This window comes from Delphinapterus leucas, chromosome 16 (assembly GCF_059928025.1).
Source record: "Delphinapterus leucas isolate spDelLeu-1000000601 "Yukka" chromosome 16, BTC_Dleu_Yukka2, whole genome shotgun sequence".
NCBI lineage: Eukaryota > Metazoa > Chordata > Mammalia > Artiodactyla > Monodontidae > Delphinapterus > Delphinapterus leucas.
In genome coordinates this window covers 43,152,316-43,165,815 of record NC_143144.1, presented here as the reverse complement: position 1 = coordinate 43,165,815, position 13,500 = coordinate 43,152,316, and the positions used below count along the sequence as shown (strand labels likewise).

Here is a 13,500-nt window from a genome sequence, read left to right as displayed (position 1 = left end):
TACATTAATATCAGTGAATTCTTACAATAACATATCTAGAGATTATTATCGCTTTGGACATGAGGAAACTGAGGCTTAGAGAGTTTATGTAGCTACACGGTCACACAGTGGTAGGGGTCAGAGTTGGGATTCCACTCCAGGATAGGGGGTCAATCTACGAAGCCCAAGCTCCTCCAGCCATGCTGGGTGGCCTCCCAGGACATGGGAGGACACGAAGTCTATTTTCTAGGAAGATAGTGATGGTGAGAGATCAGGGGTTGGAACTCCAGGGCACTCTAACTCTTGAGAAGAGGAGCTGGTAACAGAAAAGAGTAAGTCAGAGAAGTAGAAGAGCCAACCACCCTGCTGCTCCGGAAGCGGGAGGCGGTGAGCGTTTTGAAAAGCGAAAGGGTAGCCAGCAATCAAATGGGTCAAAAACATCACAGAGGAAAAGGAATGAATTGGATTCGGGAATTAGAAGCTCAACTTTGGTGAAAACCGAATTCTGCTGCTGAAAGCAGAAGGCAAGTTTTAAGGGGACACAAGTTCATAAGAATTGGGGGAGTGAGGAGTGCGAGTAGACTATGTGGATTGAGCAGGTATTGTACTGCCAACGGAAAAGGAGACAAGAGTGAGGACGAAGCTCAGAATTCACAGTTCCAAGGAGGAGCAGGCATGCGAGATCAGCGTCGGACAGAAGAGGCGCCTTTTGAAACAGAAACTAAGGAGGTAAGTAAGGCGTCATAACTGGAATGAGTCTGTGCATGTGTGAGAAATTTAGGCAATTTATATATTTGAGAACAGTGAAATCTGTAAAGGTAAAAATAACAAGACGAGCTGTAGCACATATTCGCATCCGGTACGTGTTTTTCGAGCTAATTTGTTATCCTCATTTTACAGACTGGGAACTCCAGGTTCAGTACCTTGATCAAAATCCAATTGCAGGGACCAACTCCAGAGCCGGCAGCTCTGAGCCCACGCTGTGTGTCGAGGTCAGCGGTGAGTAACCAGCCCGGCCCGGGGCGGCGGCCGAGCAGGGCGCAGAAACTACACTTCCCAGTGTGCCCGGCGGGGCGGGGCGGGCGCAGGCTCCTTCCCAGAAGCAAAAGCGGAAACAAAAGAGTCTCGCCGGCGTCCCCGCCCGCATACTCGCGCACACTCGCTCGCGGGCGCACTACGAACAGGCACCGGCACCCGGAGCGAGCCAGAGAGCGGCGAGCTGGGGATTCACCCGGCTGAGCCAGCTGAGGAGCCGGCGAGCCGGGCCCGCGACGACCCCACGCCCCCGAGCCCCGCAGCCGCCCCCAGCCGGCCGGTATCCCAGCCGCCCTCCCTGACCCATGGCGCTGAAGCGGATTCAGAAAGTGAGTGCCGGGGCCAGGCCTGGGGCGGCGGGGCGGGCTTCGGCCCCCTGCCCACGCTGACCCCGGCGGTGGCCCCTAGAGACGCGCCGCGAGGGAACGTGAAGGGAGGATGGGCCGGGGCGGGGACCGGGGGCCAGAGACGCCGGCGGGGCCAGCGGGCACCCGACAGGTGAGGTGGGAGCCGCGGTAGGTCCCGTGTGCTGGAGGTTTGTTGGAGGCAGGGGGCCCGCTGTGCGCTCGCGCCGGAGCTGAGCCCCGAGCCCGGGCTGGAGAGCCTCCTTGGTCTCCAGACCTTCCCGCAGTCTGTGCTGCTCGGTCACTGCTGGATTTTGCCCTACACCCGGCTAGTTTTGGCCCTTGTCATGCTGCTTTCTCCACGCTGTTTCTTAAGCCCGTCCTCTTTATGTGCTTGCCTCCCCGGGTTCCCGGGAGGGCCTGGGCCTGCAGCCTTCCTCCGCGGAGCTGTTGGGTTTGTTCTTTCTCTCCTCTGCGGTTGGCTGTTGCTCAGATGCCCGAATGGGGTGGAAAAGCTCTTTTGGGGCCGAGAAACCAGGAGAAACCTCCTGCCTCTTCTATTTTGGTGCCTCTCCTGCTGCCACTTTAGGTCACATAGCTGTAGTGAAAACATAGTTGCTGATACACAACAAGATGACCTCTTGGCTGTGATTCATCGTGAGTCAAGCCAAGCAGGTTTTTTTTCCCCTCGTGATAAACTTATATGTAAAGTTTGTGACACAACAGAAACTGCCACAAATTAAATTGTTTGATGCTTTGACACATGGCTATAGAATGAGGAAGAAATGTGTATGTTCATTAAACAAATATTTATCCATCCCAACTCAGTGTTAGGAATTATCTTCTCTTGCATAATGTTTATTGCTACAGTCTCTAATGTGAACATCTTACAAAACTGAGGTTGGGGCATTTTCTTTCTCTTCACTTTTATTTCTTTTTGGGTTATCACGTCTGTTCACTGACACAAGTTTTAGGTTTTTACTGTTATGGTTCATGTGGAGAACACTGAGAATTTGTTTTTTTTAATGGGTAGTGCGTTCAGCAAGTTAAGCCAACAGTGGACAGCATGTTTTACAAAGAATTTCAAAAGAAATCCTGCCAAAAATTTGTGTCAACTTTTTCAGGCATGAATCCACAGAGCAGTGATAGAGATGTATACATTGTATTCTCAGTTACCCTTGGTGTCATCTTCTGGTACAGAGGACAGCAACTTTCAGACCCAGCCAGTTTGCCGGGGGTGGGGGAGAGGTCAAATACTAAATCTGTGAAATACTGTTATTTTTTTGTGCCTTTTAAGGTTCCTCTCACTACAAAACACATAGCTAATCATCAGCATTTATTGATTAATGTGTTTTCTGATTTGAAGATAATGCAATTACAAATTTTTTTCATGTAGATAATTCTCATTTTGAAGCCACACTCAGCATCTTTGCCATGTCTTGTGTACTTATTAATGATGATGTAATGTTGGCTCACATTTGAGGTAAACACATTTTTGCAAGGAAGTCTTAAGATTCCATTTCCTTCTTCCCTAGTTGTGAGAATTTTTCACAAGGCTTCGCACATCCAGTAGCTTTTAAATAGCGTAGAATTTGTCCACAGTAAGTAAGCATTCAAAGAAAATTGACACTCTTTGTAAATATACTGGGCAATTATCAATCACCATGCTAAGCCAATATATTTGGCTTATATTTATAATATGGCATATATGAAAATCATATTTTTAGTAGCTATTGGTTATTATTAGTTTATAACAGAGTTGTCTGTAAAAAAAAAAAAAGAAAAATTTGGGATCACATAATATCTCATCTCTGCATATCAGTCTTTGGCTTTTCTTCTCTGTTATCAGAAAAGTTAACTTGTACAAATCTCTTTTCCAGCCATTCTTTCAACTTCAAGAGGCATTTAATTTGATTCCCCACTTTTCCTCTTTCTTTACCTACCTCCTTGACTAGAAGCAAATTCCAGGGGAGCTGTGCTGTTTGCCATATTCAGTTAAGTTACAAAGCTGTCTTTGATATCATCAGTTTACAGATTCTTTTTGAATCTTGCATGCTTCAACAAAAGAATACGCATAATTAACTTTCGGCCTTTCTTTTAAAATGTAATAAAGTAACACTGTCAGGTACCTTCCAGGTCATTGGGTTGTGATTTTCGTGTACCCACAGTGGCAAGCTTTAGAACTGTGCAGAACCTTAAAGAACTCTGCAGGAGTGGAGTGGGGTGGAGGGCAGGGGAATAGCTTACAGGCAGTGGTCCCCAACTTTTTTGGCACCAGGGACCGGTTTCGTGGAAGACATTTTTTCCATGGGGGTGGTAATGCGAGCGATGGGGGGGATGGTTCAGGCTGTAATGCGAGCGATGGGGAGCCGCAGATGAAGCTTCGCTCGCTGGCCCACTGCTCACCTCCTGCTGTGCGGCCCGGTTCCTAACAGGCCATGGACCGGTATCCAGCCCCTGGGGGCTGGGGACTCCTGTTATAAGGTAGTGTATCAGAATCACCTGTGGGACATTTTCAGACTGTCCCCACTGCTGTAAATGGAGAGATGTTGAATCCCACAGATGCGCTGGGGTGGAAAGAAGGTTGTGAACCACTGACTGACATTCTAGTCTACTCTCCTTATTAGAGAAGGAGCTTGAGGTTTGGAGTGGAGTGCTTTGTCCAGGTTAATATCTTAAGAAGTGATTTGGCATGTTTTTAAAAGTTCATAACTTCACTTCATCTGAAAAGATTAAAGATAGTTGAATTAAAATTGTATGAATATACAAAGCATGTGGATATGAGTGCTCAAAATATATTTTTATGCTAGAGTATGCTAAATGATTTAATACTCTGATTTAGACATCCAGTGCCAGTTTTGCATTTCGGCTCATAAATTTACACACCCATGCCTTATTTTTAGACACAATGGAAGATGTTGTCACAGTCACCTGAATCACTAAAGGGAAAAAATTTGAACAAAGTCTGAGGAAGGATCCCCTAAAACATGTCTGAAAAAAGAGGGCAGTTTTTCAGCTGGACATTTATTATTTTCTAGAATTAATTTTGAAGTGTTTATTCTATGAATACTATTTTCATACCTTGGTAAACTTTTTTTGGAAATCATTTTTTAAAATAATTATTTTTTGGCTGCATTGGGTCTTCATTGCTGCGCGTGGGCTTTCTCTAGTTGCGGCGAGCGGGGGCTACTCTTTGTTGGGCGCGTGGCCTTCTCATTGTGGTGGCTTCTCTTGTTGTGGAGCACAGGCTCTAGGCGCATGGGCTTAAGTAGTCGTGGCTCGCAGGCTCTAGAGTGCAGGCTCAATAGTTGTGGTGCACGGGCTTAGTTGCTCCGTGGCATGTGGGATCTTCCCGGACCAGGGCTCGAACCCATGTCCCCTGTGTTGGCAGACAGATTCTTAACCACTGCGCCATCAGGGAAGTCCCTGGAAATAATTTTTTTTAATTATAAATGTTATATCACAATACTGAATGTCTTGAAAACCAGAAAGGGAAAAAAAAAGAAAGGAAATTCTAACAGTTATCATCTTAGTATATTTCCCTCTAGATTTGAGTTTTGTTTTGCAAATATAGCAACACAGATGACTATTCCTCAGTATATAGTTCTGCTGCCAAAATGGAATATTTGTATTTTTAATAGTCAATTTAACTTAAAATGTATATATAAATTAAAATACTTTATAAGTATTCTGAACTGTTGAATTTTTTGTTTTGTACACTTCCGCATTAAACTATTTTATGTCAGTGTAGAAAACCTTAGGATACTTCAAAAAAACAAACAGAAAAAAAAACGCAGCCCTTTGTGGATGGAGCATCAGATGGGAGAAGAAGCTCTGGTTTCTGTTCCTGGCTCTGTGACTTACCAGCTTGTTTCCCTATCCATACAGCTGCTGATAAGTACAACCAGCATGTATAATATATAATGGTTCCTCTGTGCTAGATACTGTATTAAGTGCTTGACATATATTAATTGATTTAATCATTAGTGGGCCCAAGAGGTAGAAACGATTATTATCCCCATTTTACAGATGATAAAACTAAGGCATAAAGATGTTGAGTAATGTACTCAGAATCACATTTTGTAATTGTAAGTGGCAGCACTAAGAGTCCAAACCAGACAGTTGGCTCCAGAGTCCCTGCTTTTAACTATTTCAGTATATCCAGGTAGACTCACATCTTCTATCTGTTGTACTTAAACTGAAGGACATAGAGTCAAATGAGTTTATGGATGTAAGTGTTTTGCAAACTGGAATATTCTGTACAAATGTAATGTATTATAATTAAGACCTTGGCATATTTAATCATTTTCACTGATCCATCACTCAGCTTGTTGATTATGCATTGTAAGTTTTTGCTCTGAGGTAATGTGCACTAGACCGGTTAACATGGTAAAAGAATAATGTAACTTTGTTCATCTTTATTCCATCACTTAAAATGTTTCTCCTCCAAAAGGATTTAGAAAAATTGGTGTAATTCATAAATGTTCTGTCAAAAGTATCATTTCATTGTGAGGTTTTCATTTGAGAAAATGGTTTACGAATTGATCTAGCTATTTAGTTCCTATAATGGCTTTGAATAGTAGTCAACAGTTCAGATTACACAGATATATTAGAAAGACTTTCAGATTACAAGATTAAGTCTAAGACTCCAGGTTCCTTCAGTAAAAAAGGATATGACTTCTAAAAACATTTTAAAAAGAACACACTATTCATGCTTCTTGGTAGATAAATGGTTTGCCTTGAGATGAAAGGAAGAAAGTGTTCTTTTTCTAAAAAGCCACTGTATGCATTTTTCTGCTTTTAAATCTTTGTAATTAAATTCAATCTTCCTTTTGCCACCAAGATCATATATTTTTCTTCCTTTATCACAACAAAGGTGTAAAAAGATTAGATAACCTATCCTAGTTTAAAAGTTCTGAGGTTTCTCCTCTGTGGAAATAAATAGCATAGATCTAATAAGGCTGTTTATGCCTGCTTTAGGAAGCCAGGCACATGTTATAAAAACCAAACCTAGCAGGATGTGGGATCGCTTCCAGCAAAGCAGAATAGCATCCTTATTCATTTTAGTTCCCTGAAATACATGTAGGAAATGTATTTAATGAGCACCGCTAATCAAAATGATCAGCCTAATACTTTGCATCAAACTGAGTTAATGGTTCTCTGTAATGTATTAGCTCCCCGCACCCCTTTTTTAAAAAGTGGGTAAACTGATGCTATGTGTAATTAAAAAATTAAGTATTGAGATACTTGTTCTCTCTCCTCTTAACCCTGTGTGCTGGATTAAAAAATACTGGAATATATAATATAACCCAGATTTGCAGGGTTTCAGGATTGGAGGGGTCCGCAGACCACCTCAGAACAAATGAAGGCCAAACAGGTTCTGATTCTGGCCTGCTTTGATCTAGATGGCCTCTGAGAAGCTGAGGGGTTTTTTCTGCATTTAATTTGGTCTTGGGATGAATCTGTGAAGGTTCAGTTACATACATTAGACAGTAGTAAGAGGCTCCTATGTTCCAGGAGTTATCCGTAGTATGGGGAGGAAACCATCCTGAAAAACTCCATCTAGCACTGCCCGTTGGATCACACCATGCTCTGCAGCTTCCTGTCTTTCCTCTTTCTGGATATTTCCCCCACTGTTCTGTATTCATATTATCCTGTTTGCATGGCTCTTCTCCTTCACTGACAGCATTAGATTCCTAGTCTTCTTTCAGATTTAGGAAAGCCTTTCTAACTGGGGTGAGGTGGGGGGTTTGTTTACCTTAAACTTCATTCGCAGTAAAATTAACCTGATGGTTCTCACTCCAGGTGGCCACCCTCCTTTTGTGAGTAGTTTGGATTGCTCTAGAGGTAACCCAGCAGACTTGGTGGCCTGGGCTCATTGTTCTTCTCTAAACCAGTAAAACTCTTTTTTTTAATTTATTTTTTTTAATGTATGTTGATTGAACTATTTTTTTGAATAAATAAATTAATTATTGGCTGAGTTGGGTCTTCATTGCTGTGTGTGGGCTTTTTCTAGTTGCGGCGAGCTGGGACTACTCTTCATTGCGGTGCACAGGCTTCTTATTGCGGTGGCTTCTCTTGTTGCGGCACCGGACCCTAGAGCACGCGGGCTTCAGTAGTTGCAGCACACGGGCTCAGTAGTTGTGGCACACGGGCTTAGTTGCTCCGCGGCATGTGGTATCTTCCTGGACCAGGGCTTGAACCTGTGTTCCCTACATTGGTAGGTGGATTCTTAACCACTGCGCCACCAGGGAAGTCCCATAAACTAGTAAAACTCTTGCTGGTGTTTTTGCTTCCCCCAAGTTTTGATGTGTTGTATTTTCATCTTCATTTAGTTAAAAAGATTTTCTAATTTCCCTTTTGTTTTCTTTTTCGATTCTTGAGTTATTTAAAAATATATTATTTATTTCCTAAATAATTGGGATTTTACAGAGCTTTCTGTTATTGATTTCTAATTTAATTCCATTGTGATCAGAATATCTGTTATTGACTCCTTTAAAATTTTTGAGGCTTGTTTTATGGCCCAGAATGTGGTCTCTATGTTTTACTTACACAATGATAACGTCCTTCCGGTTTTCAGCATAGTTTTTCAATGAACAGTGTTCAATAATTTCTAGTCTTCATTTTGCCAGTGTCCGTTTGGTGTCTGTACAGCCTAGGCTATGTTTAAGTAATGAATGCCAAACTAAGACATTTACACCTTGCCAATGTTTTAGTGTCTTCTCGCACTTTTATGAGCTTTCAGAGCAGGGGTGACAAAATCAGTTTAGGGGGACACAAACTGCATTTTAAAAAATGGAATAGAAAACATTAGTGCTTTGGGTATAGTAATGGTGTTGTTTCATGAAATCTTTGTTTTAGTTATGTATATGTATTCCTGTGCGTGTATGTGTTATGTGTACTAGGTTGTGGTATATATTGTTTTTCTTATTATGACTTGCTGTAAGGAAAGTTTGAAAATCACTGTCCCATAGCATAAGATCTTTAGGTAAAATCACTATTGTCAAAAATACATGTCATATACATATATGTGTACATATGTATATAGAGAGAAAACAAATGAACCTATATACATACATACAAGCACACATACACAGATATAGATTCACACACATTGTAAAATGTTCTAGTCTTAAAACGTTTCTGTTTGATACAAACTGTCAGTGCTCATTGTTTTCTGCTACAAGTAGCAGCATTTTATAGTCACTGATGTACAACTGCAGTATTCAAGAATAGTACCGGGTGATACTAAGAGAGATTAATTACTTTATTATGAAGATACTTATTAAGTACCTACTATGTGCCAGTTATTAGGGATAGAACTGTAAGAAGGTAAATATTTGGTACATATTGGTAGATAGGTTTGTGTTTTAAGTGGGTTTTGAGAAATAGGCTGCTACCTTTTTTCTTTTTCCCTGAAGCACCATCTTTCTTGGTTACTATGAAATAAATAGTAACTTTTGATAATGTAGCATTTAAAATGTTGTGTTGCATGTTCCATCGTGTGTCAAAACTCTATTATGTATGTAATGTCCTATCATGTTTTTCTCGCCTTTCAGAGTGTCTTTGAACACAGACCCTCTCAAAGCTTGTGAAGTAGTGTTCATTTCTAACCATTTATAAGAAAGAAGGCTCCTGGGAAAAGATAATAAGAATTCCTTTTCATTTCTTCATTTGTCACACTTTTGTTTCTCTTGAGCATGACTGAAAATGTGCAAATGTCCTTCATTCAGTACTGGAGTATTGTTGGCTCCAATGTCAACTGAAAATAATGTGCTCTAGTTATTACAGCCTTGAGGTGAGTATTGTTTTGGAGTGGGAGGAGTGCTGGAGTGGAAGTCAGATGGTCTGAGCCTGTGTCCTGGCTTTGGCTTTGTGACCTTGGCCAAGAAACTCATAGTCTTTATTTTCTTTATCTAGAAATATAATTAGTTGAACTAGATAACTTCTGTGGTCTTTTCTGACTTACAATTTTAAGCACATCTAAATAATGTTATTTGCTGTTTTCCTTTTGTCCAGCAAACAGCAAAAATGGTCACAAAAATAAATATTGAGCAGTGACACTGTGCTCTACTGCTGCATGAAACTTGAGCTAAAATTATATTTATTTTAAATTGTCAGAATTGAAATAAATGTGGGCATCTTAATGTATAATATAAGATGAATGAGTCTCTAAAGATATATTACTTTTTGATTAAAGAGCATTTATTTGAGATGCAAATAAGATGTATTTCTTTTTTTGTATGGGTAACATAATGTGCTTTTCTAATTCCATTTAGCATCCATCTGTTTCAAAGGTATCTTTTGTGCTTAAAAGATTATTTTATCCACATATTTAGACAGCTGCCTTACACAACTGCTTTACATGTAGTAGATTTCTTAGATTCAAGTTAATGCACTTATAGAGCACCTTATGTATATAAGGCATATACAAAATGTGATAAGGAGATATATGGAAAAGCAAGGTATAACCAACATTATCTAAGAAATTTTAAACTAGTAAGGATATGAGATGTACCATAACAACTAGGTAGACTTAGGAAAGTACCATAAGGAAAATACAACATTTGAGCAGGAGGGGAGTCAAAGGTGGGAGAGGCCAAATTTATTTGGGGGAAATTAGGAAAAATTGTACGGAAAAGGTGGAATTGGATATAGGTTTGGAAGAATGGCATATTTGGAAGAATAGCATTTTTTAAGACAGGGAAGCTAGGTCCATAGAGGAAGCTACAGAAATGAAGGCACTGGAAAGTACATGGCTTATTTGGAAGGGAACAGATAATCATGCTTTTGGGAAGCATTCAGAAAATATTAGACCATAAAGGTTCATACTGTGGAGGGCCTTGAAGACTCATGCTGACAAATGTGTAGTTAATGCAGGAGTTGGGGGATGCCATTGAAGATTTTTGAGTAAAGAAGAAACATTCTTAATCCTATTGCTAGGTATACATTCTTGCCCTCATAGAACACAAGATTCTTTACTGTTTGTAGTTATAGATTTGTAGTACATCACGAAAAGGGAAGTACAAGAGTGCCATGGGAATATAGCAGGGACCCTTTGGAGGGTTCAAGGAAAGCCGCCCTAAGGAAATGATGTTTAAGATGAGACATGAAAGTGAAAGTTGAGGGGGGTGGTGATTAGGAGTCTTCTATCTAAAAGGAAGTCATGTTTGAAACTAGAGACAAGACAGCATTTTGGGGAATTGAAAGTCACTGTGACTGGTGCAGAGAATGTTGGGGGAAAGTGTGGGGCTAGAGAGCAGTCAGATCCTGGAAACCATTTTAAGGATTTATAAATCTTCTATTAAGGCTAATGGAAAAACATTGAAAGGGTTTGACATGGTACTTCAAGAAGATGATTTTGACCAAAGTGTGTTGGTAGAGAAGTAGGAGGACAGCAGGTTAGTTAAGACAGCATTACACTTGTTCAAATGAGGTCCAGGAGGGTCTGAGCCAGCCTGGTGGCAGAGGGCATTTGGAAAAGGGGGTATGTGAGGAAAATTGTGGGTGTTTGTACCACCTGGCCTTCTTGAATTGGTCTGACCCACTGTACCTCCCCCTGATTGGCCTTTCAAGTCAAATCTCTAAGGCTCAGTAATCTGGGCAGTCTCTTCAGACCCCTCCATCTACTGACCAGTTCTTTAATAGTGTCTCCCTGGTTCAAACCTTTGGCTTCTTATCCTGAAATGTCTCTCCTCTGGCTTTTCTCCAACTCTTCTGCCCTTTGGACCTCAGTTTTTCTATAGGATGGGCCTCCTTCTAGAACCCTTTCAGTGGGAGGATCTGGACTAAAGGAGAATCTAAACAACTTGGTACTGATTCGTATAGACGATGGGGCATGAAGGGAAGAAGGAATCATGGTGATCTCAAGGTTTAGAGTTTGGGTTCCTGGAATAAGTGCATTTTTACCATAATACTTCATAAAGTAGATTCAAATACAATTTTTTACTGAGATACCTTGGATTTGTCTAAAATATATTTTTATTTATGTAATTCCTATGATGGAAATATTACATATAAAGGGAGGTTGTTGAGTCTTCCCTTTAAAAGGAAGCCATGTTTTAAATTACAGGCAAGGTAGCATTTTGGGAAATTGAAAGTCATATTATGGCTGCTCTAGAGAGCATGGGGGAAAGTGGTTTCAGATCTGAGATATTGGGTAGATAATGTCCCTAACCTGACCTCAAACATTTATTCTAAATTGTGCTCTTTATAGTTCAAATTTAATAAATATTACTTTGATGTGGCAAAGTCAATAGTGTCATTGCTTTCTTCATCATCTTCCTTCTGTGTGGAATTTGGCTGCATTATCATCATTATTTTTAATAAACAGCCTTTGCCAGAGATACCTGATCCAAAGAGACAGCGAAGCAGCCAGGACCAGTTTATTGAAGTGAATTTGGTTCCTATAACTTAATTAATTGGATGTCATCAGCATTTTGAAGTCTTCAGGAAAGAATCTTCACAGTTTAAAATAAAGATATTTTAATTCAAGGGTTTAGAGGGGTTCTGTATTCAGAGACATTTCTGAGAATTGTTTGACATCTCCCTATTGAAATAGCTCTAGTCAACTGGATAAGGAGATCAGAGTCTGAATTACAAGCCCATGAAGTGTTTATTTACAGACAAACCAATTATAGCTCATATATCCCTTTAGAGACAACGTAAAAAATGCAATCCAGTAAGAATCACTGTCTTGTTTTAGAAGTGTTGATATAAAGATGGTTGTGTCACATTAATTAATTGCCTGTTGAGCCAGGATTTTTGAAATAATGCTTTCATGTGCTTTGGATTCAGTAATTTCGATTTTGGACTGTAAATCAGTCACTATGCATGGGCTGTTTAATGTCCTTTGCACATACCCAGTGGGGTATATATTACATCTATTATGGAGATTTAGACTTTCTGAATGTTGAAACTAGAGAACAACAAAGCATTTTCAGTCTGGTCAGCACAATTTTTTAGAGAATATTTACTGCATAGTGTCATATTAAGTATGATGGTAAATAAGGAAACTGACTTGTTAGCTTTCCTTCTCCGCTGTTCAGATTGGCCTGTTACCCTTCGGGGAGCTGAGAGATTAATGCAGGCCTCTCTGCTCTTACATTCCCTTCTTTGTTTCCTTTTATTTGTTTACTTTCTTTGAATTAGGCTGCCTCATCTACTTTTAGATTTTAAGTCCCCTAGAGGCAGGGACTGTCTAGCTTGGTTTTATGGAGAACACTCAGCATATTGTGGGGATGTTATAAACATGCCATCTGTGCCAGTTTAAAATTCAGTTTCAGGCCTCTCAGTACTTTTCTTTGTGTCTAGTTCGATATAGAAATCTGAACAAGACTAGAGGTGCTTAGCCATGTAAGGCTATATAAATTCCTTAAGTACATGTTTTTGTGGACTCATAGTGCCAGTCTAGGGACACTATCTAGATAGGGACAATATCTTATAATCTGCCTTTCATTATTGTATCCTGTATTTTTATTTTGAAATTTAATTAGTATTTTTATGAGTGTCAGATTGGAATAGAAAACTGCTTCATTGATACAGACTATCTGGGGGCATACTTTCACCATATTGATGATATTTATTGCATGGTCTATGTTTAAGTATAAGATTGGTTTGTTTTAAGCTTACTTTGTTTAAAAGAAGACAGAAGTTAAAACTGTGTATTTCAATTTTCAATTTAAAAAGCCACTGGAAATGAAATTGAAAGATACACAAAATACATGTATACACACAGCGTGTTTACTATAACGAGTTCTTTTCATATATGGAGTTATAACTAGTCTCATTATTTGATAGCCATCTTTTACATTATATGATTTCTCTCTGTGTAACTGGCAGTTGAATTGCCGGGTCATGTTCACCTTTAATGATTACTGTCAGATTTTTCCCCTTCCACCAGTGACATATGAGAGTTCCAGTAGCTTCACATCTTTGTCAACATTTGTACTTTTCTTCTTTTTTAATTTTCACCTTTGGAGGTTGTAATGACATTGTATTTTGGTTTTAATTTGCATTTCCTTGATGACTAATGAAGCTGCGGCCCTTCCCATGTGCTTGTTGGCCATTTGGATACCCTGCACCACCAGGGAAGTCCCTTTTTTTTCTTTTTCTATATGGATACCCAGTTGACCTAGCACCA

At 40.0% G+C, this 13,500-nt stretch overlaps 1 protein-coding gene across 6 annotated transcripts in view; it reads left to right on the top strand.

Annotated features, from left to right (window-relative positions):
* The first annotated feature begins 435 nt into the window (after nucleotides 1-435).
* Nucleotides 436-13,500, top strand: part of UBE2D1 (ubiquitin conjugating enzyme E2 D1) — a 39,842-nt gene continuing 26,777 nt past the window's right edge. For 2 of the 6 annotated variants that reach the window (XM_089897855.1, XM_089897852.1), the window contains exon 1: nucleotides 1,102-1,343. Coding sequence is in view for 4 of the 6 variants with exons in the window: in XM_089897852.1 (XP_089753978.1) it covers nucleotides 1,320-1,343 (24 nt within the window). In the remaining 2 variants the exon portion in view is untranslated. Of the gene's footprint in view, nucleotides 709-879; nucleotides 979-1,101; nucleotides 1,344-13,500 lie in introns of those variants that run through there. The other 4 variants (XM_089897856.1, XM_089897853.1, XM_089897851.1 and 1 more) reach the window with 4 other exon arrangements.